This window comes from Melanotaenia boesemani, chromosome 8, assembly GCF_017639745.1.
Source record: "Melanotaenia boesemani isolate fMelBoe1 chromosome 8, fMelBoe1.pri, whole genome shotgun sequence".
Taxonomy (NCBI): Eukaryota; Metazoa; Chordata; class Actinopteri; order Atheriniformes; family Melanotaeniidae; genus Melanotaenia; species Melanotaenia boesemani.
The window spans coordinates 26,835,380-26,862,562 of record NC_055689.1 but is presented as its reverse complement, the minus strand read 5'-3'; the positions used below and the strand labels follow the sequence as shown (position 1 = coordinate 26,862,562).

General features: G+C 40.2%; 2 protein-coding genes across 2 annotated transcripts; both read left to right on the top strand.

Moving 5' to 3' along the window:
* The first annotated feature begins 11,654 nt into the window (after window positions 1-11,654).
* LOC121644983 (DNA ligase 1-like) lies at window positions 11,655-13,937 on the top strand. Its single transcript, XM_041993255.1, has 3 exons — window positions 11,655-11,699; window positions 11,940-12,810; window positions 13,876-13,937. The coding sequence occupies exons 1-3, from the start codon at window positions 11,655-11,657 to the stop codon at window positions 13,935-13,937; spliced, it is 978 nt and encodes a 325-aa protein (XP_041849189.1).
* Window positions 13,938-14,661: 724 nt separating this feature from the next.
* On the top strand, window positions 14,662-22,820 carry LOC121644936 (putative ferric-chelate reductase 1). The gene is made up of 7 exons (XM_041993202.1): window positions 14,662-14,759; window positions 15,254-15,348; window positions 16,440-16,646; window positions 17,793-17,897; window positions 18,038-18,179; window positions 18,294-18,380; window positions 21,864-22,820. The coding sequence occupies exons 2-7, from the start codon at window positions 15,256-15,258 to the stop codon at window positions 21,914-21,916; spliced, it is 687 nt and encodes a 228-aa protein (XP_041849136.1). The 5' UTR covers window positions 14,662-14,759; window positions 15,254-15,255; the 3' UTR covers window positions 21,917-22,820.
* Window positions 22,821-27,183: the final 4,363 nt, after the last annotated feature.

Sequence of the window (27,183 nt, the reverse complement as noted above, 5' to 3'; positions counted from 1 at the left end):
CACCATTCGCGCTTCTTAAAGGTCTGTTTATTACCCACCCTAATAGGGTCTTCACGGCAAAAGGTCCATTGTCCTTGCTGTTAATAATTTCCCATGGCTCTAACAACTTTGGCGCATTTGTTCCGATCAAAAGCCCCACATCTGCATTCAACTCTGGAATTTTGATGGATTTCAAATATTTCCATTTTCCCTATGTCCTGCTGCTGGGGAATGTTGCCCTTTGAAACGGGAATGCTTTCCTGTGTGTAGACCTCTGGAAGCTCTATAAATTGGCTTCCCCCCAACTCAGCAACCTCCAGTCCTACTACACGATGGCTGGCAACCCTTCGTTGCTGCCCCATAGTGTGCAGCATGATGCTAGTCCTGATACCTTTCAGGTTCAACTGATTCATGAGTGTTCTGGTAATGAACGTAGCCGTACTTCCAGGATCTAAGAAAGCATAAGTTTTCAGCACCTTGTCTCCTTTCTTAGATTTAATCTCAACGGGAACAATTGAAAGAGTATAATCTTGGTCTCCGGCCCCAGTACAAGCACCAACCTGGTGAGACACAAGTGCACTGCTCACAGCTGTTCCAGATGGTTTGGCCTGCTCTTCTTTGCGCTCTATGTGCAGAACAGTGGGATGTTTTAGACTGCATATGTCACAGGTGAGACGACTCCTACATTCCCTACTGATGTGACCAACCTTTAAACACCCAAAACATACTCCTTTTCCTTTAAGGAGTTCCATTCTCTCCCTTTGAGAGATCCTATATAGTTTGGGACATTTTAGCATGGAATGAGGTTGTTCACAGCAAAGACAGGCTTCTGAGGGAGAGCTCTTCAAAGTTGTTGACTGCTTTTGTTGCTCATGTGTCGAGTTTGAAGATGCTGTGTCACTGTTAGTAGTTGTTATGTTACAAAACTACTACCTCTGATGGTATTCTTAAATGGTATCCTAGTTTTCTGTGTACATTTCATTACAGGGCTTGGCCTGGCGTCAGAGATGTCTCCAAACAGAGGATGAGACAGGATCTTCACTTGATGCTCAAGAAAGTTGACTAGGTCTCTGAATGTAGCTCTGAAGCCTTGCTGTTCCTGTATCTCGCAAGCCTCTGTTTTCCATTTTTCACGCAGCTTATAAGGCCACTTCATAATGATCTGCTGCATGTGAGATGGAACATTCAGCTCCTCCAAGTACTGTAGCTCAGTCATTGCATTACAGCATCCGCTTAAGAACAAGGCTAAGTCCTGCAGTGCTTGCACATCCTCTGCTTTTATAACTGGCCAGGCAAAAACCTTGTCCATGTACGCAGTGGCAATGTGATGTTCGTTTCCAAAATGCTCAAATAAATGTCTTTTAGCTCTCTGGTAGCCTTCTTGTGGTGGCATATGCATACAGCTCTTCACCAGTTCCCTTGGCCGCCCTCTGATATAATGTTCCAAATAATATAAACAATCCAGATAGCTATTAGCTTTTTCCTCCACACAGTGCTGAAATGCTGTCATGAATGAAATGCACTGCAACGGATCACCATCAAACACTGGGATATCATGTTGAGGCAGAGTGCATGCTAACTGCTGCTGCACAAGCATTGATGTCAGTTCATCCTGCCTTTGCATGATGTTACAGAAGGCATTGTCAGCTACAGCGGAAGCTTGTGACGGGGAAATTTGTTGTGGCTGTGAAACTGCAGGCTGAACAGAACTGGCATTAGGTATTGGAAACTTAAGTATTGACTGGGCCTTTCTTGTGACCAAACCATCTTTTAACTGCGGGCTGGATTTAACAGTGACATTCAGGGGCAGGTTATGAAGTAATGGTTGACTCCTTGCACGTGATTTTACGTTGCCGAAAACTTTGGGCCTCACATCTGGTGCCGATGTTGAGGGCGCCGTTGAGCTCCGCCAAGCAGCAGATGTAATACCTTTAGGCACAAACTATTTCGCCTGCGGGTTGAACCTTTGCTCTATAAGCCCTTTACTGACGTAGGAGTTCATCCCATCAGAGCTTGATTTTCTTCCTACACTACTGCTCTCCAATACAGACAAACGTGCTGCAGCGGCTGCTATTTGTGCATCCAATTCCATTTGCTCCTTCTGTTTTCTTATTTTATCCACTTCCAGTTTGTGTCTCTCCTCTTGTTCCTCCAACTCGTGTTTCATTTTTAAAGCTGCAGCTTTCGCCATCAGAGCTGCTTGATCAGCCATAGCTAATTTACAGGCCGAGGACATGCTTGACCCGGACGCGTAACTGCGTTTACTTGAACGCTTACTAGCGAGATTTGAAACACTGTCCTCAGGATTAACACAAACATCAGCAGCAACGTACTGTTCATTTGCTTCAACACCACCATCCATATTACTAACGTTTTCATTAACATTATCAACGTCATTTTCATCCAACACCCCATTTTCTTTCAACCAGATACACATTTTTTTTTTTTTTACAAATTCATCATGAGCTGCTTTCTTGAGTTGAAACCAGTCCTTTTGCCTTTGTTGTTCATCGCTAGGCAAATCTAAATTATTTAACAAGGTGGAATGAAGAGAGGATGCAGTTTCATATAAAGCATTTAAACCTTTTAGATGTTGTTTGACCACAAAAACATTTGTATTTATTGTCCAAAGTTCTTTTATTTTTGCTTTTATTTTGCTTGCTTGTTTAAATACACCGCTCCTTTCCTTTTGAACCTTTTCCATGGCAAAAGCAGCACCCTTTAATGGAAGCTTTCTTTGCCTCTATTCACCTTGTATGCCCACGGGCTCAGTTTCAGAATTATCACAGTTAAAGTCACTCATTTCAACTGATCAGAGGTTACAATGGCGTGCTGCGTTGTGCCTATACGCTCGGCCAGAACGCTCCAAAAAAGCCACAAACACCAAGGTATTCACACCAGAAACAACTGAATATCCACACTTTGAAATGTGACTGCTTGAAAGCCGCCCTTAGTTAGTTAGCCATGTATCAGACAAACATCAACTCCAGATGAAGCACGAGGCCGCTCCACATCAAGCCAAATCATAGCGTTGTATTAAATAAAGATGTCTGCACTCACCAGAGATGTCCCATACGTTAGTTGTGCCTCAAATGTATTTATCCATGACCTTACTTGAGAAGACGACAATGAATGGATGAATGAGTGTAGTTCTGTGAAGCAGGAAATTACGCCCCGGCTTTGTTCGTCAAACTTTTCCAGATGAGGTGTATCCTTTCCAACAGGTGGCTTCCGATGATATCCAAAAGAGGTTTTACGTTTACTCCTTCGTCCGACGAATTCCTGAGGTCCGGGTTTTTACTTTTGTGTAGCGACTATCTGGTCCTTCCTTTATTACCCAGGTAGCAGACAGGTCTGGGCCAGATCTGGTATCGCGCCGGCACTTCTGGCCAACTGCTGGCATGGCAAGTGGTATGTCAACCGGATCTGGGCCAGGTCTGGCAATGATGGCTCTGTTTATACCATGGCATGCCATATGTGGCCCAAATATGATTTGGTATATGTGGCCCAGATCTGTCCATGCCATATGCGGGCCAGTTGTCGTTAAGCTCATGTTGCCCGTATCAGTCTCTTAACATGTGTTAAACACAAACAAATGTATTTCTATGTGTCTCACTCACCACCACCCCACTCCTAATTCAATTTTATTTTTTAGTATATAGCAAGTGCATTCAAACTCATAAACACACCACATCACATGCTCCAATACTTAGTATTAATACCGACAGAAAACTTTTTTTTCCCCTTAGAACAGAATGGATTAAAACAGAGGGTCCTTATCTTACCTATTACTAAATTACACAATAACTTTGCGTTTGTTTGTTGAGAAATTAAATCTATCACTATTTTGCAGACTGCCTGCTAATGCCTCCCTGACAATAAACTAATAGAACAACAGAATGACCATTCACCCAGGTAGCAAAATTGGTCTGGCCCGGTTCTGGCCCACACAATACACTTAAACCTGGCCCACATACCGCAAAGAATGACGGCCCTTTGCTGGCCCAGATCTGGTTTGCCAAAGGTGGCCTACACATGGGCCAGCCTGAGGCCAGATGCAGACACAGTGGTGGCCCAGTACTGGCCCAGAACAGTTTCCACACTGGCATCGGATGTCAGCCTAATGGTGGCCCTGTACTGGCCCAGAACAGTTTCCACACTGGCACCAGATGTCAGCCTAATGAATACCTTAATAAAACTGTGCAACATTCAGCCTAGATTAAAAATACTTCAACAACGGTGATACAATTATACAAATAACATTTATTTTGATTTGAATAACTTGTTCAAAATAACAATATATAATAAATAACAATATAAAAATCAAATAATAAAATAAACAAATAAAACAAACCAACCAACCATTATTACCCATCTCTCAACACGTGACCTATTTCCTATGCTCTGATTGGGTCAAGATACTTCCTATTGTTAAACGCGCGTTTGTCAACCGCCAATACAGAAGAAGAAGAAGACGACAACAAAGAAGAAGAAGAAGCGCGAATAGAACCGGATGTGTTGCATTGAGCCGAGAGAGACAAAGTCAAGGTGAGTTTACGGTTTTATTTATTTAATGTGTACAGTATATTTATGGTTAAAAAACATACTTCGTATTTTAAAGTGCATTCCATTTGAACGGGGAGGCGGGAATTCCCCACTTTGCTAGGGACGTCACCCACTCAGGGTAACGTATTTGGTGGAAGCTTAAGTGAGTGAGCGTGCTATTGCTCTTTCGTATTTTGGGTTGTCCATGGGTTATAGTTAGTGTCTATACTGGAGGCTACGTAGCTATTGTAAGTTTGTTTGTGTTTTTCCCCCCGCATCGTCATAGATATATACATGTGGATGTCCCCTCTGACGATGTTGTCCGGAACAATGCGTTGAAGCGGCCGCCATCTTGGGCCGGGGTAAGCCGCGTCTATTACTGCATTAGTCAACAGAGGCAATCAACGATTAAAATCACAGTAACTTGCTGAACGTTCAACCGATTTTCAGTCGGTTTGGTTTATTGGAAATGTCACACGCATTTATATAATATAACAGATTATTTTTTTTTATTTTGAGGTTTTTTCCCCTTTACTCATTTTGTAGGGCTGTGCAGGCCAGTGTAAAGACAAAGAACGTGTAAGGTACAGTACAATCACTTATCATGATTGCAAGTCATTAAAATGGGTACAGACATCTGTAATCTATTGCAGTGGTTCCCAAATTGGGGTCAGTGATACAGTATTGGGTTTGCCATGTCATTGCAGCTCAGTGCCTAGTGCACCAAAGATCCTTCATGTGTTTGGCCCAGATCCCAGAGGGAATGATTCTGAGGATGAAGCTGTCTTACCAACAAGAAAACAGTAAACTATTATTATTATTTTTAATTTAATAAGCTGTTTAAATTTGAGGAATGTCTGGAAAGCTTTGCTCTTTTCTTTTTTGTATACAAGATGGACTGTTTAATGCAGATGTACTCAGTTACACTTTAACCCCAAAATGTGCAAAGGTGCCACAAATTATGTTTTCTTGTGGGGGTGTGCTCAGCGTTGTGTGCGTTGACGTGTCTGTGTGTGTCTGGGCGCATCAGGGCAAACACTCAGGGATACAGAGAGCAGAGGAGAATTGCGCGCTCTCTCCAATATAAAGGTGGGGGGGACACTGACATTTAGCCAGGCATCTCATGGGCCATGAAACAATCACTGGTCTACCTTTTGAGTAGGTCTAATGCATCAGAAATATTTATTTCTAATTCCTGAAGAACCTATTCCAATTAGATAAACACCAACAAAGGAAGGGCATTTTGCAATCCAAACACCCCCCAAAAAATAAATAAAATCTAATGCTGATCATGCTACTCTTGCAGAGTGCACCATACTGGAGCTGGACCAGAGAGGCCAAGCGTCCCGAAGCCTGCACCAGGGAAGGATTTCATCGACTGACCTGCACCAGAGAAAGACTGTTTCCTCTGAGCCACATCAGTTGATAAGAAGACCACAAACCAATCTTCATATATGTGAGTATTATATTTTATTCGTAGGCTGTGCTCTGCTGTTGGCCTGAACACATTTTTATGAGACCTGTTGTTTATTTACTTATCCACAATTCTTTTTTCTTCCTAGCACACCTAGGCCTACCACATCCAAGGCTGAACCAAATCTGCTACCATTAGCTGATCGCCAGTCTGTCCAAAACATGGAGGAGCGGCTCAGGAATAGTGCTGACCTCAAAAACCTTCTGGTAAGAATGTCATGTCAAACTATCCTTGTGAACTGGAAAACCAAAAATAATTTCTGTATTCAGCCTTATAAGCCTCCCCTTGGCAAAGCAAATTTGTTTGGCACAACACAGCAGCCAGACTATCATTCTGCTGCCATGATGCTGGACAGGACAGGTTAAAATAAAAGAATGTCATGTCAGTTAACCTTCAGGAGAAAAGTTATACAATGACAAACCATGTTCTTGATTAAATAGGCTTTAAATAACATTGCTGGGACATACAGTATAAAATTGAGAAACTATTTAGTATATGGGGGAGGAAAGGGAATCATAATTACACAGATAAATTTAACAGTTTCACGGCACCACAGGCACACTATTATCAAAGTAGTTGAAACCATAGGAAGACTGACTTCACTCTGCATCCTCATCCTTTATTTTACTTTACAAATTATTACTGTTGTGCTTTCATTGCATAAATTATGCTGGTCAGACTATCAGACCAGTTCAGATTTGCTGCTGATATTTTCAAACATGTTTAAAAGAGTTAGGGCATATGTACTGCTGATAAACTAACAAAGAAATATCAATTCACAGAGAACTGCACTGGCTCTTAAAGGAGGGGGAGACGTTAAAGAGTGTCATGTGCAACCTTAACACTCTCTCGCCAAGAATGTCAACATGCTCGGTATAAATGTCAAGATTGGCTTCCAGCACCTGCAAATAAAGGATGTTGTAATTGGTAAGTTTGTCTTAACAAACACTGACTCCCTCAGAGACCATGCATTTTTTTTTTATTTGTTATGGCTAGATTTAAACTGTAGGTCTGGATGCACAGCTCTGAATTTTTTCTCTCTTCTTTTTTTAGAAGTCCACGGTGGGAATGATGGACTCACGGACAGCGCTGCTTCATTTGGACTTCTGTGCCCTTTGTTAATTTTTTACAAAGACTTTAACCTCCCTGATTTTATTTGTTTTCCTTTTGTTATCCTTAAGCTCACATTCTTTTAATGTATTTCAATTATTGATCTTATAATTTTATTGGGTTGAAAGCATAAAATTTTTTTCCATCCCCACTTAATGTTGTTTCCCTCTGTTGTTCGCTCTCCAACAGTGTCACATATTATTTGATTTTTATATTGTTATTTATTATATATTGTTAATTTAAACAAGTTATTCAAATCAAAATAAATGTTATTTGTATAATTGTATCACCGTTGTTGTAGTATTTTTAATCTAGGCTGAATATTGCACAGTTTTATTAAGGTATTCATTAGGCTGACACCTGGTGCCAGTGTGGAAACTGTTCTGGGCCAGTACAGGGCCACCATTAGGCTGACATCCGATGCCAGTGTGGAAACTGCTCTGGGCCAGTACAGGGCCACCATTAGGCTGACATCCGATGCCAGTGTGGAAACTGTTCTGGGCCAGTACAGGGCCACCATTAGGCTGACATCCGATGCCAGTGTGGAAACTGTTCTGGGCCAGTACAGGGCCACCATTAGGCTGACATCCGGTGCCAGTGTGGAAACTGTTCTGGGCCAGTACTGGGCCACCACTGTGTCTGCATCTGGCCTCAGGCTGGCCCATGTGTGGGCCACCTTTGGCAAACCAGATCTGGGCCAGCAAAGGGCCGTCATTCTTTGCGGTATGTGGGCCAGGTTTAAGTGTATTGTGTGGGCCAGAACCGGGCCAGACCAATTTTGCTACCTGGGTAGTCGCTCTGGGTACGGGGGATCCTGGTGATAACGCGCTTTACTGAACCAATGTCCATACAGAAAGGTAAGTTCGGGTTTGTTCCCATTGATTGAATGAATTAAAATAATGGCTTGAAGTCCAGGATGGCGGTATACAGGATGAATAGATGAGATGGAGGTATAACGAAAGGCGGTGGAAAGACGGTAAGATGTGTCCAGACAAAGGCGTTTACAAGCGGTAAAAACCGTGCGACCTCCCGTTCCCAAACACCCGGTGCTCTGTCACCTCCACGCCTATATGCCCTTCCCCTCCACCCCACCACCAATAGTGGAGGGAAATACAGGTCACCTGTGCCATTCCCAAATATAAACAAACACCACCACCATGATGAACCTGGACCAAATAAGGAAGAGAAAATAATGGCTCCTACAAGTGATTAATGAAGCATTTGCTCAAATGGTCTGTAGACTCTTGATGTGATAAAATCTTGAGACATTCAAAATGATTAACGCACACTGATTGAACAATAAGGTAACAGGACTTTCTTTGCAGGATGACGTTTCTGACGACGATCCTGCAGTCAGTGATAAAAATTCATCTGAGAACAAACAGGTCACTTGAAAAGTTCAAGTTAATCAAATATTGCAAACACTAACTTTGAACCATTTCACACTTGGATACTACTTTCTGTTTCAGGAGCGAGAAGATATTTTTGTGTTTTGTTTTGTTTTTTTAAGTCGATTAAAATTGACAAAAACATCTCTTTTATTCATTCAACTAAGACTTTTGACACACAGATTTAATATAAAAATGATGTGACTTAACAAGATTGTGTATTTGTGTTTTGATTTAAGGACAAAAATATTTTAAGTGGCGTGTTCATGAAAACACCAAAACCAGCTGATGAGGTGTGACCTATACAAAGATTAGCATAACTTCACATGATTACAGTCATGTTTGTGTCAATAATTAATCTATTTTATTTTCTGTTCCTGCCTTTGTTTAGGAATCAAACACAGCAGCCGATGACTGGAAGTTATGGTCTAGTAGTGAAAACCTTTTGGAAGCAAACACAACAAAAGTGCAGCAGCTATAATCTTTACTGGTCTTTTTCTGGTTTCTGTCTCTATTAATTGACATTTGATGAGTGACTGATTGTTACAGGAGAAAACAGGTGGACTTGCAGGCATCTTGTGAATGTAAAATATGTAAACTTATCTCTATAGTCTGGTCTCAGTTTTTAAAAAGAGGTTAAAAATTTAGGTTGTCCACTTCAGATTTATTAACTTAACTATATTTTAGACCATGCAGGCAATAAATTGACAGCTATTTCAGTTTAAGAATATTTTTCACTGCAGTGATCCAGATCACATATGTCTGCTTTGCTAAAAGAGTGTCTAAATCATTTCAATCAAATGAATTCACTTTCTTTTGATGTCTTCACAGATCACAAGTTATTTTAATGTCTTTATTTTTTAGTTTAGATGGAAAAAGCGCATAAAATAAAACTAAGGGAAAGTGCATCACCTGCTGTAGTTTAAAAAAAAATTGTAATCCAGTTCCCTAAATGCACGCCTTTACAAAATAATTAATTACTTTAGAAACATAAAAATAACCACAAAGTGAAAGCAAATGGAAGTGGGTCACTTACTTTGGTTTTCTTTCTAAGGATCCCCTCAGTGACTTACTGTCAGCCAGCTGTGAGAGCCTCTCAGAAGTTGGGATGGTAAGAACAGAACAGATCAAACAGAAACAGATTGTAAAGCTCATTAAGATATTGTGCTGTCACCAAATATTTACTATTTTCTAAGCTAACTTCACTAAGACACAAATTCCGAAACATCTCTGGATGACAGTATAACCCAGAAAGGATACAGAAATGTTCTGTCCCCTTAACCATTTATTTCCTGCTGCATCTATTAGTTTACAATGAAGATGCAGTTATTTAATCAAAGGACAATTGTCGGTTTTATTGTCCATGATGAGGACAAATGTCTTTACCGTTGTAAGCGATCAGAAGTCTTGAAATGTTCAAGTGTAAACATCTGCATTTTATGACACTGTTGCCCAATCAATGATAATAACTCAGAGCACAAAAACTAAAATAATTGTGTGTGTGTATTTAAAGGAGAGTGTTCCTGCACAAGGTGAGCTGTCAACCAGTAATGATGATCTTATTGAAGCCACAAGTACCACAAAGGTGAGTTTTAGGGACTTTACTTTTATCATATTTAAAAATGTTTATATCTTCTACAATAAAAACAAATACTTTATTGTCTCTTTTTCTTATTTATTAACAGGAGAAAAAAGTTGGGTTTTCGGGGATGTTCAGGAGCAAGCATATATATACATATATATACATACGTACATACATACACACACACATGTGTACATACATATATATATATATATATATATATATATATATATATATATATATATATATATATATATATATATATAAATAGAAATAAAATTAAATAAAATCTTGTTTATAACAAAATTGTTAACTGCTATTTAAGAGTCTACAGGGTCAGCTAAACATGCTGATTCTCCTGGTCGCCAGACCTCTTATCTCAGGTGTTAACCATCCAACAGTGAAAAATAAGATGATATAACAGTCACATGGACAGAAGACAGTTATCTTAGACTAAAAAGGGAAATCAAAGAATGCAGTTTCATAGAAATTTAAGCTCCAGTTTGCTCTGAATATTAAAAAAGAAAAGCAAAGAAAGAAAATCAGAGAGAAGCAGCTGGTGAGCAGCACACCTGAACCAAAACAGTTTGAGCTGATAACACGTTGGGATTAATTTAAAGACAATACCAATTAATTAAAATCAGAAATTCATCAGACTTTGAGATGTCACGGTACAAACAGTTTGGCTTTGTGTTGATATTGTATCCTTTGCCTGGTGATCAGTTATAATACATTTAATATCAATGGATTCATTATGTTTCCAGGATTGTGGAAAAAGCCACATCACTCTGTCTGAAAAACTTAAGGCAACAGACCTTAAAAATAACATGATGTTAACAAGAGATCTTTAGTTAAAAGTAATCAAATAAAACATGATATTCCTATACTCCTTCCCCCTACCTCTTCCCCCAGCCCCCATTCGCCTCACCTGCGAACAAATGTGCAAAGTACAAACACACTGAGCAAAACAAGATGACCATTTCATGGAACATGTTTAAGTAACTTGTAACATTTATGTTGTTACTTACTGTCGAGGGAAAGCTCCAAGTCAAATTGTAGCCTCTTTAGCTCATGCAGTGCTCTCACCTTTATTAACAAGCCAATGTTAATACAGGTTATGTCCCTTTCTTTATCAGACAATTTCTTCACCAACAACTGTATGTTTCTTTTTTTTTGTTCTTTTTTTGTAATGTCAGATCCTGGTCGTCTGCAGGTGAACGTTTTCTTCCACTCTCTGCCATTTCGCTTCGAAAATATGAGCTTCGATTGCTCTATAGAGAGGGAGGGCTGAGGGCTCGAGAGGAGGCAGTGATTCGCATGATTAGACATGAACACATGGCCGGGCCAGCTGCCAAACACGGGCTGGAGAGCAACACAGAGAGATGGTGTGACGTCATGCTGTACTCTGGATAAAATTACAGTTCTAGTTCTTCACATCAACTTTTTTTTTAATTCTTTCAATCTAGAAATGCTGAATTTCTTAATACTGACAATAATGTGTTAACAACTATTTAATAACCTAATTCAGTGCATCAAATAGAAAATAAAGTTTTCACAAGAAAAGTGTTCATTCTGCATGTTGTCAGACACAGTGAAGAAGAAATTCATATTAAGACAGCAGGTAACAGTCAGGTTAGCAAGGGGGGTAGATGGAACATAGCAGTGCTCATTTTATTAACATAGCTGGTCTTTGTAATAAAAATGGGATCTGAGTAATGGGGCACCCGTGCCCCTCTGTAAAAAAAAGACAACATGTAGCAGTGTATTTTGTAAAAACCTGAGATATATAGAGTGATATCACCATAAGAGAGTTATCTGGGGAAAAAAATTGAGCCTCTGTTTTTGTCTCTGCTTGTTGTAGGAAGGTATGAACACCCTGCAGGAATGGGGTTTGGAGAAATACTCTCAAAGTGCTGCCAAAAAGGCTCTGAACCACAACACTAAACATGTGATAAAAGAGGGAGGCCGCGCTGGAAAAGCCCTAATGATCAATACTGACAAGCTCATCAGCACCGTGCAGGTTTTAGGTGTCGCAGGTGGTGCTGCCAAAGCCGCCCAGGCCATCAGTGTCACCACAGGCATCATGTCTGCCCTCTTTTTAGCTTTGGATGTTTTCTTCCTTGCCAAGGACTCTCATGAACTCCGTAAAGGTACTAAAACCAAATTTGCCAGCAAGATCAGAGAGGTTTGTAAAAACCTTCAAGATGGCCTCCTGGAGCTGAACAAGGTTAAGACACAGCTGCAGAAAACTATGGATGGCATCGAAGTGGAGGAGTTTGAGGAGATTGAAGAGGTGAAGGTGGAGGTTGAGGATGACTTCCTGTCAGACCCAAAGAAGCTGGCTGAGCTGGAGCAGGAGCTGGACATCATAGAGGAGAAACTGGACAAGAAAGATGAAGTGCAGCCGAAGAAGAGTAAAGAGTCGGAGAAGGGAATTTTTAAACTTAAAAAGGAGAAAAGGGAGAAGAAGAGCGTGAAGGAAAAGGAAGAGCTGGAGGAAAAGAAGGACAAAGAGAAGATGGAAAATAATGCAAAGAAAGAGGGAAACAAGGAAGGGGACATGGGAGAAAGTATGCTTGAGTCTAAATTGGAGAAGATTCCTGACGGGGAGACTAAACAAGTAAAAGAAACCAGCATCAAAATTGTTTTAGAAGAACAGTTGGAGAAAGGAAGCAAAAAAGTCAAAGAAACGGAGAACCAAATAACAGTTAGAAAAGAAAAGAAACACGATGGTAAGCAAGACAAGACTAAAGAAGATACTTTAACAAATAAGAACACAGACAGGAAGGAAAAGGATAGAAAGAAGAGTGAAAAAAAGCCTGAGAAAGCCAGAAACAGCTCAGGAGATTCAAAACAAGATGATAGGAGTTTAGACAGTTGGCTGATAAGAGGAAAGGAGGAAAGAGGACTGAAAGACTGGAGAGCAGAGATGGTGAAGAGAGAGAGAGAGAGGAGAAAAGGGACACAAAGAAATGAAAAAAGAAAATAATAAAAACTCAAGTGGGAGAAAAGAATCACATCAAGGTCATGAGGAGGGAAAGATGAGAAGAGAGCGTTTGGAAAGAGACGCAGTCGGCGAGGAAGAAGTCAGGAGTCATTACAGGAAAGGACACGAGGAGCTCAGAAAGAGGGGAGAGGAGAAACGAGGGAGCAGAGTATAGAGTGGACAATTTGAGAGAGCAGGAGGTGATGAGGAGTAGGAAAAGGTGAAGAGGAGGGAGAAAAGAGAGAGTCAAAAGAGAGGAAGTGACAGAGAGCATAAACACAGTCAGAGAGGATCTCGTCCTCGTTCACACACTCTGTGGACAGACGGACTGGACATTTAATTTTCACCCAAACACCAAAATGATCATGACATCAACTGTCTCCACTTCTTTGTTGCCAAGACGACAACAAATGATTAGCTGAACAGGGTCTTGTTGCATCAGATATATGTTGCACAAAAGTCAATTTTCACACTGAGCTGATCTAAAGAGGAAGAAAACAGCTGCTGCTGCAGAGAAATCCAAGTCAATAGTAAGTTCTCCTACAAAACCAGTTCCACTTAAAGTATATCAACTTTATGTGAAATACTTCCGAGGAACAACGTCCACTCGCTGCTGGGCTTTTAATGGTACTTGGACATGGTTGTCAAGGGATTTCTTTTCATCACGGTGACTTTGTTTTCTAGTCCATCCATGTCTTTGCAGAAATGTCTGAACAACATTGTGCAGATATCCATGACCGTAAGGTGCCTTCACCAGGTTTAAGATAAGATCTTATCCTCCAAGTTCTGCCCTGTCTCCCTGGCATTCCAGCACTTCCTGGTGTCAGTCGACTTCTCCTCACTCTCTACCTGCAGCTGGCCAGATGGGATTGAAGCACACCTGTCTTTCTTCATCTTTTAACACTGATGAACATAAAAGCCTGGGGCCTTATTTATCAAGCATCTTAGAGTGTCATTTTAGTCCTAAGTGCTGAGAAATTGTGGAATTTAGTCCTACTCTCAGTCTCAGTTTCAATCAACTTTCTGAAGTCTAAGAATCACTCCTACTCCTCCACATATTTAAGAGACCTCCATAGGTGTCATAAGTGGTTAGGAGGTGCCTGTAGAGCAGGGCTATTCAACTCGGTGCCACAAGGGCTGCAATCCAGCAGGTTTTTAGTGTCTCTCTTCTAATTCACCTGACTCCAATTAATAAGCTGCTACACAGAACTTCACAGGCTGTAGGATTCCTTTCATTTGAGTCAGGTAAGTTAGAGGAGAAAGGCTTAAGGCGCATTTAGTTGTTTTGCAATTTCCTTCCATGTGTTTCTTTTATCACGGCTTGCAAGCATTTTGCTGAATTTCCCTTTTATGATGTCCTTACTTTAGCCGACTAATACTACAAGTAGGAGTATCTCCCAGTTCGGTTTTTCTTTTTGATTCCATGTTGGTTTTGGCTGTGTGGACTGTGACTGCGGTAGAAGTAGAGCAGTAAATTAACTGCATACCAGTTTCAGGTTAATCGTCTCATTAATGAATTGGAAAGGAAAGGAAAGTGAACATGCATGGTCACACACACTCCTCCTCCTCCTCCTCTCCTGCGTCAGGGCTAATATAAATATTGCACCTGCAGGGATCAAACTCAGAGGAGCTGAAAGAGCTAAACTTTACATCAAATATTCCTTCAGGTCAACATTTAACCTTTACAGCACCGAAGTAAGTCTCTTAAACCTTAATCACACATGAGGTTGGTTTTCATTATTTATTTGTATGATTATAGAAAGTCAGTTTTGCTTAATTTTTTTAATGCATATAAATTAATTTAAATTAAATTTAATACTTTGAAAAATAGTATTAATCATTTGGAAAAAAGATTTAAATAAGTCTGACAAATTGGTACTACTGGTACTACTATTTATAGTATAAAATATGTTTTAATTTGATTTCTCATATATATATATATATATATATATATATATATATATATATATATATTGCTTTAATTTACTATATGGAAATTATGGAATTTATTATATATTATATTATATGGAACTGAAATTATTCATTCAAATGTTAAATTAAAAAAAGTTTTAACATAAAAAGTCTAGAACTTTTTATCTTTAAAATTTTGCAAAAGAAAAATGTAAGTTTTTTTTTTATCTGCTTCATTTACATTTACTCTTCTGTCTCAATGTGTTTCATCTTTGCAGAAATGGAGCAAACATTGATCCTGTTGTTCACCACAGTGATGCTTTTTGTAGCACCAGGCGTCAATGCAGATTTGTCATTTGCAGCTAATCCGCAGGTTAGTTCTCTTTTCCCATGGGCCGGGGTAGGGGTCATATCCTGACAGGGAAACGCTTCTCTATACAAGACCGGAAACGAGATGTTAACCCCTTAACTCCCGGTAGCAAAGGCTGGAGGTGCAGGTGCAGTCAAGTTAAGAATGAAAGGTTCGAGAAATTATAGGCCAGAAATTTGGATAATGAAACACTGAAGGTGCATGGATGGAAGTTATTGTGCATATTGTGAATATTTCTATCTCCTCACCATCTAGAAGCTGTGAGATTCTAATCCTGCTTTCTGTCTGTTCACCTGATGCTGATATTCATCACATATTGTTCCTTCTGTGTTTAGAAGGAAGCAGCTTCACAGCTTTAAATTAATCCTGCTGACTTTTTACCTTATTAGTTAGTAAATCCTAAATATTCATCCTTCTTTGTCATAAATATTTGATTTTATAAATATATACAAAGAAATATTTTAACTGTTGCTGTTTAAAGAGAAAACTGCTAAATCTGTTTGTGTTTAGTGCAGGGGTCTGCAGCCTTTCCAAACCAAAGAGCCATTTTTCCCTCAGCCAGCTATATAAAACTCCTTTAGAGCTGCAAATGTTACGAGTCTTTTCAAAAAGGCAACTCAATATATATATTTTTAATGAAGAGTCACCATAGGAAATTTGTTATTCATGAAGAACCACATTTTTATTTCCATTTTTAGGTTTTAAAATAAAGAAAAACATAAAATCTTTATAAAAAGAGGATAGACACACACACACAAAAAAAGTCCCTGCTTTCCAACTTAATGACAAGAAAAACAAATTTAAAGAAATATTTTAGTCACGTATTTAGAGGCATTGTGGAAGGTCCAGAGAGCCACTTGCAGCTCCAGAGTTGCAGGTTGGAGACCCCTGATGTAGTGTTTGTAAACCAAAATTTACTACATTTTCTTTATATAGCCATAGGCCTTCTTTTAAAGGAAAGAGACATTTTCCGCGAAACAATGCGATTAATTGCGATTAATCGCAACATGTCTTGCAATTAATCGAAATGAAAAATTTTAATCATTGCCCAGCACTAATATATATATTGTTATGGTTTCTATGTTGTCTACCAGTTTAGCATTACACGTACAGGGTGTGCAGTCACCAAAGTGTGTGTGAGTATACCGGATAGCTGTGACCCTGCAGGAAATGGCGTATGTCTTTTTGGATCTGTGCATGCCAGCACCCCAACGCCTCCAAATGGTACCCAAATGGCCTTTGAGCTCAGTGGAAACTCCTCTGGATTCATCGCTCTGGGGCTCACCTCGAATGCATCTGTGGTACAACACAACACTTTAGTTGAAATCAAGTTGCTATTCCTTAAAATCTGAAGTGTTTTAACTGTAATATCAAATTAACAAGAAAGAGAATTGTGTGGTGAAATTAAGTAAAAGACATTGTTAATGATTAAGTAAAAGTTAGCAGTTTGAGTTGTCTGGTGGTGGTGGTGGTGAGGTGGAAAGTTTAATAAGGTTTAAAGTTTTTTTTTAAAGTTTAATGAGGTTAAAGTTTAAATTTAAATGTCTCTTATCAAAAGTGATATAAATTTAAATGATGGGGAAAAAAAATGTCAAATTTCATAATTCAACATTTGCCTTTTTGTTTAAATCCCTAAATGTTCATGCTAACACTAACAAATTTTCAGTTGACTCTTAAAAGTCTGGGGATTTAAGATCAGATTTAATGTTATCCCATGTGGTGTTAACAGCGAGTTAACCATGCACAGGAGCATCCCAGTCTGTACGATCTGTGTTTAAGCATTAATAATATACACCCAGCAAATATTGTACCAGGGTTATTAATAACTAAACTCACACAGCGTCACTTTTTAATGCCGCACCCTGTTGTGTCCATGTTGTTTCAACTTGTATCTTGATTAATAGCAAAAATCACACATGCAAACATTTGTTGAATTTGATACAGTTACTGATATTTTCAGACTTAAAATGTTAAAAATTGACTTTAGAAGTAATCTCTGACAAATTAAACAGCTGTTTTTAGAGTAAAAGATTAAGGCATTGCATTAGTTTCATCCAACAAAATATTTATAAAATAATACAAATCATTTATATTCCTTCAACATATCTGTTTTTAACTAAAATGTACTCAGCTAAATTTAATTTTAAGAAATGGAAAATAAAAAACAGTCAAATATGTTTTAGCTTTGTATATCTTAAATATCATGCAAACTAAAAGGCTTTCAAAAACAATGTGAAGGCGTAGTATGAAGAAAGAAGCTGTCTGTTACATGATGTTGTAGATATGTACAGTACGGACAAAACTGGAAAGGTTGGAAACTCAAGTATCATGTGCAGTACTTCCTCATTTTATTTACTTGACTCTAACAGAGACATGATGTTGACTTTCCTCCTTGTGTTCACTCTGAGGATCCAGCTCAACCTTTGATGACTGCTGCTGTTTTTCAGGGTACCTCGATGCTCTTTGTCTGTGCTCAAAACAGCAGTGGGTCGTTTTTCTTCCAAACACAGACTCGAAACAACATAAATAACACGCTCACATCACTAGACAGGGTGAGGCCTCCACTTCACTGAAATGTGAAATTAACACTCTCCAGATTTATCCTCCATGTAAAACATGAGGCAAAATATTTCATTCATCAACTAAATGTTCTTTATGTCCTTCTGCTTTTCCTTTCATTTAACATTTTCAGACTGTAACACAGATCCAAGGCAAAGTAAATGGTTCAAGTATTCAGTGTGGGTTCACTGTTCCAAATCTGAACGCCTCTAACACCAGGAGCGCCAGTGATACCACATATGTCATCATCCTTGGGTCTGGAACTGTAAATGGAAGTAAGGCACAGCATTCCACCATACATTTTTTTGTTTTACATAAACATATTTGAGACCATAATTTTAATAAAATGTCATAACAGTGACACCATTTTGTTTCAACACTATCTTCAGACAGTGTTGGGAATTTCACTGCCTCCCTGACCACTGACCCCCTGATCCTGACCAGCAATATTGCCACCACAGCACCACCTTCATCAGGTACGAACCTTCACTCTCATGGTAAACTATGTACTTACATGTTTAAGATCTATGCCCAAAGATGCTCAATTTCAAGGGGATTCAGTAAATTTAAATGGACAATACACAAAATATGCGTAAATCCACATTAACAGTGTAATGTCGGTCCCTGAGGGCCGCTGTCTTGCAGATTTTCCAGTGTTTCCTGCTTCAACAAACCCGACTCAAATGAAATAGATCCAATAGCCTATTAGGTTTTGCACAATGACTCATCAATTTGAGTCAGGTGGTTTTGGAGCAGGGACATATCAGAAACCTGCAGGATTGTGGCCCTTGAGGACAGGAGCTGGGCACCTCTGGATTACAAGATTGTAGACACCTGTGATGCTAATTGGTGGACATACCTTGGATTAACATGTCCCTTTGGTCAAATTATTTTCATTTTTTTCTAGGGGTACCATCATTTTTGTCCAGGCCTGTTTCATGAGTATATTTTTAAAAATTATTCTGTTGAAGCATGGTTGAAAAGCAATGTCTGACTTTCATTGGTTAAATTTCATAGAACTTTTATTTATTATTACCTTTGTCAGATTCAAGTTATTTCTACGAACATTGAGCTTTTCTTTCATTAACCGAAGGGTACCAACAACTTTGTCCACGTGTGTATGCTCCATCACTTACCGCCTATCTTGCCATATGCCATCTTAAACCCTTCCCTCTGTCAATCAAAGTGCATTTTTTGTTTCAAAAGATATTTTTCCTTTGACACAATGAGATAGTGACTGGGGCCATAAACTTAAATTCTATGAGGGTCAGTTAAATCATTTCACAAAAGTAGAAGTGAAGAATAAGAAAAGAAGAAGAAAAAGATTATCTGGTTTTGACAATGGGATAAAATAAAATAAAAATGTTCAAAAGAGGTGAGGAATATTCTGAGGACAACTCAGAGTAGCAGTAATTGTTTAATGTCCTTATCAGGAGTACTCCTGGTAATAATCCTCACCTCTTCCAAAGACACCAGTTCAAGTAAAACTGTTCAGATTGATGGATTTAGGAGGAAATAGAAAAGTCAAAGAGAGATATTTAAAATTGTGGACAAAAAGTAAATTGAAAGCATCAATTGATTAAAAAAATCCATCCATTTTCTGCCGCTTATCCGGAGACGGGTTGCAGGGGCAGCTGTCTAAGCAGGGAAACCCAGATTTCCCTCTTCCCGGCCACATTCACCAGCTCATTCGAAGGGATTCCGAGGCGTTCCCAGGCCAGCCGAGAGATATAGTCCATCCAGCGTGTCCTGGGTCTTCCCCGGGGCCTCTTTCCGGTTCGACGTGCCTGAAACACCTCACCAGGGAGACGTCCAGGAGGCATCCTAACATGATGCCCGAGCCACCTCATCTGGCTCCTCTCAATGTGGAGAAGCAGCGACTCTACTCTGAGCCCCTCCCAGATCACTGAGCTTCTCACCCTATCTCCAAGGGAGAGCCCGGCTACCCTGTGGAGAAAACTCGTTTCGGCAGTTTGTATTCGCGATCTTGTTCTTTCGGTCACTACCCACAGCTCGTGACCATAGGTGAGGGTGGGAACGTAGATCGACAGGTAAATCGAGAGCTTTGCCTTTTGGCTCAGCTCCTTCTTCACCATGACAGACCGATGCAGCGTCTGCATCACTGCAGAGGCGGCACCGATCCGCCTGTCGATCTCCCGCCCCATCCTTCCCTCACTCGTGAACAAGACCCCAAGATACGTGAACTCCTCCACTTGGGGCAGGACCCTATTGCAGACCCGGAGAGAGCATTCCACCCTTTTCCGGCTGAGGACCATGGTCTCGGATTTGGAGGTGCTGATTATCATCCCAGCCGTTTCATCAGTGAGAGCTGAAGATCACCGCCCGATGAAGCCAACAGAACCACATCATCTGCAAAGAGCAGAGACCCAATCCGGAGGCCGCCAAACCGGATCCCCTCAACACCCTGGCTGCGCCTAGAAATTCTGTCCATAAAAGTTATGAACAGAATCGGTGACAAAGATCAGCCTTGGCAGAGTCTAACAATTCCGATTTACTGCCGGCAATGCGGACTAAGCTCTGACACCGGTCGTACTGGGACCGGACAGCTCGTACAAGCGGGTCCGGCACTCCATATTCCCGGAGTACCCCCTACAGGAGTCCCTGGGGGACATGGACGAATACCTTCTCCAAGTCCACAAAGCACATGTGAATTGGTTGAGCAAACGCCCATGCCCCCTCAAAGACCCTGAAGAGGGTGTAGAGCTGGTCCACTGTTCCATGGCTGGGACAAAAACCACACTGCTCCTCCTCAATCCGAGGTTCGACTATCCGACGGACCCTCCTCCCCCCCGCACCCCTAAATAGACCTTACCAGGGAGGCTGAGGAGTGTCATCCCTCTGTAGTTGAAGCACACCCTCCGGTCCCCCTTTTTAAAGAGGGGGACCACCACCCCAGTCTGCCAGTCCAGGGGAACTGTCCCCGATGTCCACGTGATGCTGCAGAGGCGTGTCAGCCAAGACAGCCCTACAGCATCCAGAGCCTTAAGGAACTCTGGGCGGACCTCTTTCACCCACGGGGCCTTGCCACCGAGAAGTTTTTAACCACCTCAGCGACCTCAGCCCCAGAGATGGGAGATCCAGCACCAGCTACCCCAGACTCTGCTTCCTCATCGGAAGACGTGTTGGGGGGATTGAGAACGTCCTGAGTCAAGGTCAACTCCAGAAAGCAACTCCAGAATGGAAAAGGGTCCAGCCCCTCCAAAGGACAGTGGTTCCAGAGCCCAAGCCATGCGTCGAGATGAGTCCAACTATATCTAGCCGGAACCGCTCAACCTCATGCACCAGCTCAGGCTCCTTCCCCACCAGAGAGGTGACCTTCCACATCCCTAGAGCTATCTTTTGCAGCCAAGGATCAGACCGCCAGGGTCCCCGCCTCTGGCAGCCGCCCAGCTCACACTGCACCCGACCCCTATGGCCCCTTCTGCAGGTGGTGAGCCCTCAGGAGGGGAGGCCCATGTCACCCTTTCGGGCTGGCCCCATGGGCAAAGGCCCGGCCACAAAGCGCTCGCCTACGTGCCCCACCTCCGAGCCTGGCTCCAGAGGGGGGCCCTGGTGACCCACATCCGGGCAAGGGAAACCCTGGTCCTTGCTTTCTCATCATTATAGGGGTGATTTGAGCCGCACTTCATCTGGTCCCTCCCCTAGACACCTGTTTGCCATGGGTGACCCTACCAGGGGCATGAGCCCCAACAACATAGCCGCTAGGATCGTCAGGACGCACAAACTCCTTCACCACGATAAGGTGACAGCTCAGGGACGAGCTGCAAAAAAATACTGCATCAAATTATAGACAGTAGATGTACACCTCTAGAGACCTACAATAAAGTCAACTGCACTTTAATTGCCTTTTTTTAATCGCTTTAACGACTTTAACAGTGCTTTGTGTGGTATAACTTTTACATTTAACTTTAATGCCTTTTTTGTCTTTTCTGCTCCAGCTGTGCTGCTCCTGCTGAGCATGCTCCCACTGTTCTTCCTGAAGACAGCCTGACAAAGACCAGAGATGAAGCTGTAAGCAAATGAAGGCAGCCAGTTTACACACCAACTAAACTGAGTTTCAGAGAATAAAGCTTTTACACTGAACTAATATTAAAATATGAAGTTGATCTTTTTGTCGTATTTTTGTATTTTATAAGCACTTGTAGTTAAAGGAGTTTCAGTCATCAAATACAAAATCTATTTCTTAATTTGTACATATAAATTAACAGATTTTTAATTAAATGTACAAACTATATTATTCTTGTGTTTTAATTCTACTGTGACTCTATCTCTGATCTATTTGTTGACTGTATGAAATAAAACCTTAGCTTACTTACCTGAAAACAACTCAAACTGAGATTTAATTTTTTCTGGGTAATTGGTAATATTTGGTCTTGGGGAGCTGCGCCTCTCGTCATGATACACTCAACAGCCAATGTGATAATGTACATTTAACTCCTTGTCTTGGAGAGGCCATGTCTGTTAAATTCTGATTTCCTGGTACGACCTCTGATCCAGATTTTCAGGTTTGTTGTGTGTGTGTTTTTTTTTTTTTTTTTTTTTCTTTTTGTTTTTTAAAAAACTCCTACATCCCTGAAGTTCTGATATGTGACATAAAACATGTTTTAGTTGATTCTCGCTGATATGCATGAAATAGTTTGTCTGCTGCAAGAAACATCCACTAATGCTTAACTTGGATTTAGGTGACCAAACCACAGCCTGTATTAAAATGTGTGCCGCTGTAACTCACTTCTGCAAACTAACTAAAGCTAACTGAAATAAAGCATGAAATAATGCAGATTCTACTGGATAAAACATGACATCCACACACTCAGTTAATGGAGGAATGGTAAATTCAAGATGAATCAGTCTGTTTTCTGTTTGTGAACTGAATAAATTTTTGCTTTTGGACAAAACTTTTGGTTTCAGATATTTTGTTCAAAAGACAGTACATTAATAAGATGATTTGTACATTCATGAATGATAAAAAATTATCCTAGCTATCCAGAGCACTTTTTCTGTTAGTCCTGGACACATGGACTATATTACTGAGACACCATTATAAAAAAAGACAGGCAGGAAGCGTGTTTCTATTTTGTTTACACCCATTTGGATAGATGTTTATCTAGATGAGCTGTATGACTTTGTTTTTTCATAGCTGTTTCATATCAGAGTATTTACATAGGAGCACAGAGCCTCTGTATATTTATTTAATTTGTACAGTATGTGTTTTGTTTTTCTGGGTAGCGTATTTCACTTTATAAATTTTATCTTACAATCCATTTTAAATTTGAATCCGTTATGTAAATATATGCTGTGTTCCATGTCTCATGTTTCTATCACTATATTATGTTACAGTGCATCCTGAAAATATTCACAGCGCTTCCCTTTTTCCACATTTTAGTATGTTACAGCCTTATTCCAAAATGGAATAAATCCATTTTTGTCCTCAAAATTCTACACACAATAGCCCATGATGACAATGTGAAATTTTTTTTTATTTTTTTGCAAATTTATTAAAAATAAAAACACTAAGAAATCACATGTACAAAAGTATTCACGGCCTTTAATCAATACTTTCTTGATGCACCTTTGGCATCAATTACAGCCCCAAGTCTTTTGGAATATGATGCCACAAGCTTGTCACACTTACCTTTGGGCAGTTTCGCCCATTCCTCTTTGCAGCACCTCTCAAGCTCCATCATTGTTGGATGGGAAGCGTCTGTGCACAGCCATTTTCAGATCTCTCCAAAGATGTTCAATTGGATTCAAGTCTGGGCTCTGGCTGGGCCACTCAAGAACATTGACAGAGCTATCCTGAAGCCACTCCTTTGATATCTTGGATGTGTGCTTAGGGTTGTTGTCATGCTGATAGATGAACTGTCGCCCCAGTCTGAGATCAAGAGCGCTCTGGAGCAGTTTTTTTTTTTTTTTTTTTTTTTTTTTTTTAATCCAGGATGTCTCTGTACATTGTTGCATTCATCTTTCCCTCTATCCTGACTAGTCTCCCATTTCCTGCTGCTGCAAAACATCCCCACAGCATGATGCTGCCACCACCATGCATCACTTTAGGGATGGTATTGGCCTGGTTTCCTACAAAAGAATTTTGTTTCTTGTGGTCTGAGAGTCTTTCAGGTGCATTTTGGCAAACTCCAATTAAATCATTTTACAAAATAGAACTGAAGAAGAAGAAGAAAAGAAAAAGAAAAAAAAATGTCTGGTTTTGATAATGAGATAAAATAAAATAAAAAAACCATCAAAAGGGGTGAGGAGTATTTTGAGCGCAACTCAGAATACAAGTAATTGTTTAACGTCCACTTTATTTGCCTTTCTCTTTTTTTAATCGCTTTAACACCTTTAACAGTGCTTTGTGTGGTATAACTTTTACATTTAACTTTCTTAATGCCTTTTTTTCTTTTCTCCTCCAGCTGAGTATGCTCCCACTGTCCTTTCTGAAGACAGCCTGACAAAGTCCAAAGATGAAGCTGTAACCAAATGATGACGCAATGAAGGCAGCCGGTGTACACACCGGACCAAACTGTCATGAGGGCTGGTCTGCATTTCCTGCAGCTCCCATAATCAGACACATCTGCTCCACCTGGGCCTCATTAGTTCTCACTCTCCTCACCTGTTCATCTCCCTATTTAATTCCTTCCCAGTCTCTGCTTCCCCGCCAGATGGTCACCAACTATCCTTGTGTGAGATCCTGTGCTAATTACTGTCTCGTTCTAGATCCCTGTTGCCGACCATTGCTTCCTCCATTGGACTTCCCGTTGCCCGATCCCCTGTCGGACTCTCCTGCTTCCTGCCAACCTGGTTTCTGACCCTTTTTCTGAACTGACCACCGATCTCCGCCTAATCCCTCTGCCTGGACCAAGCGACTGCCTTCCTGCCTCCACCCATCCCAGCATTAATAAACTGTTCAAACTGTTCATCGTGTGTGGGCTGAATTTCTGGGTCTTCCTGAGACAACCGTTACACAATATGAAGTTGATTGTTTTGCACTATTTTTGTATTTTATAAGCACTTGTAGTTAAAGGTACGGTGGTTGGGAAGTGAAAACAATATTACATCTATTTCAACACTTTTACATTGTCATTGTGGATAGTGTACGTCTCAGAGAAGATGAGAAACTGAGACGATGATGCTCCAAGCCGGACCGGGGAACAGCTAAGAGATGCAGTCAGGAAAGGGTCACTGCATTCGGTCAGCCAACCCTGTCCTGACCGCTGGTACTTGACAATGAACACTCTATTGATTAATCAAATGAAATAACCACCAAGTAGTTGAATTTATTTCTTTTTCCTGCATATTTGACCTTACAAGTGACTTGTATGGTGACAGAATTAAATGAAGGCTCGAATATTCTCTACAATCCAAGAGCAGCGCGTTTGCTCCTGGAGCAGCGGCTGCAGTGGACAGGAAAGGAGGAAGTGAAATGGTGTTTCGGGGAATGTTCTTTGGATTTTAGTTGTGACCTTCAGCGGACGTTCATGGAACATTTTAAAACAGTTTTCATCTCAACGATCTAGGCAATATTTTCTGAGCATCACAAACTGTTTCACCAGAACCTTCAGCCTGTTAGTTGTGCACATCTGCAGCTGGAACAGCCTCTCAGTTACTGCATCCACACTAAATAGTAAAAAGTAATCAGTGACTGTGTGATTTTCAGCTAAAGGAGACGATCCTGTACAGTCACCTGTTGAAATTCAGTCATTTCTGCCAACCTAAAACTTTAATTTCCTTCCCACAGTCTCACTGGGAAGACCATGCAGGAAGGATCGCCTCCACAGCTCTCCCTGCACTAACAGCCTGTAATCTGCTCAGTCTTGATTGGTCAATAGGCAAGGCTCTGGCCCAAGACACACCTTCATAATGAGGTCCACATGCATACAGTAATGTAAAAAATGAGACGTGAAAATGTAAAAAGGAGACAGAATTTTAAAAAGGATACCAAAAAATGAATATGCTTGGAAAAGCAAATGTAAAAAATAATGTAGGAAATTATAATAATAATAATAATCATAATAATAAACACCAAATAAATTGAACTGAAAATAACATGGAAAAGCAAATAAATATATTTAAAAAAGTTAATTTAAAACAGCTAAAATGACAAAAGAAAAATATATTTGTGTCATGTTTTATAGGTTTCTTAATGGAAAAACTATTTTTTACATTTTGTTGTATAATTTATTAGTACATCAATTTGTTTATTGAGCCATTTTTATATTTCTGTATTTATTGTGGCAGTTTCAGTTCTCCATAATTGTGTGTAGAATTTTGAGGACAAAAATGGATTTATTCCATTTTGAAATAAGGCTGTAAGATAACAAAATGTGGAAAAAGTGAAGCGCTGTCAATATTTTCAGGATGCACTGTAACATAATATAGTGACAGAAACACGAGTCACATGGAAGACAGCATATATTTACATAACGGATTCAAATTTAAAAGGTGTTGTGAGATAATATTTGCGAAGTGAAATACGCTTCCCGGAAAACAAACAGCATTTTTTCCTCTATGCAAAACACATACTATACAAATGAAATACATATACAGAGGCTCTGTGCTCGTATGTAAATACACTGATATTACATAAGTCATTTAGCAGACACTTTTCTCTAAAGTGACTTAGATTTGAGAGTAGGCAGTAGCGTAAAGGGTCTCGCCCAAGGACCCAACTGGAAGGTGTTAATATGTCCCCAGTGGGATTCGAAATCCAGCCTCCCACATAGGAGATAGTTGCCCTGCCAGCTGAGCTATCCAGGAGCTACTCAATATGATATAAAACAGATATGAAAAAAACAAAGTCACACAGTTTATCTAGATAAGCATCTATCCAAATGGGTGTAAACAAAATTAAAACACCAGTTACCATCATAATTTTTCCATTAGATTTTCTGTCTGACTCAAAATGAATGCCCAAATTTTATTGGCAAAAGAATTTATGATGGCTTGACAGAGGTCCACGCTCTCTGAGTGTTTCTACTTTTTTTTTTTCCTAAAGTTCCTAAAGTTCCTGATGATTGTCTCTTAGTTGTCTTTAGCTTAGTTTACCTGTGAAAGCAATTGGTTGTCTGGTGTCTTGGTCTCTTTTTCCTTTTTTCTACTTTCTTTTTTACTTCTCTTCATTATTTTCATTTTTTCTGTTCCCTCTGGTCATGTACTGCAAAATTACACAAATTCCATATTTCAAAATAAATAAAGATTATAAAGTGAAGCCTTATGCTCATAAAGCTCTCCTTGTCGAAGCAAGCTAGGCACAACACAGCAGCC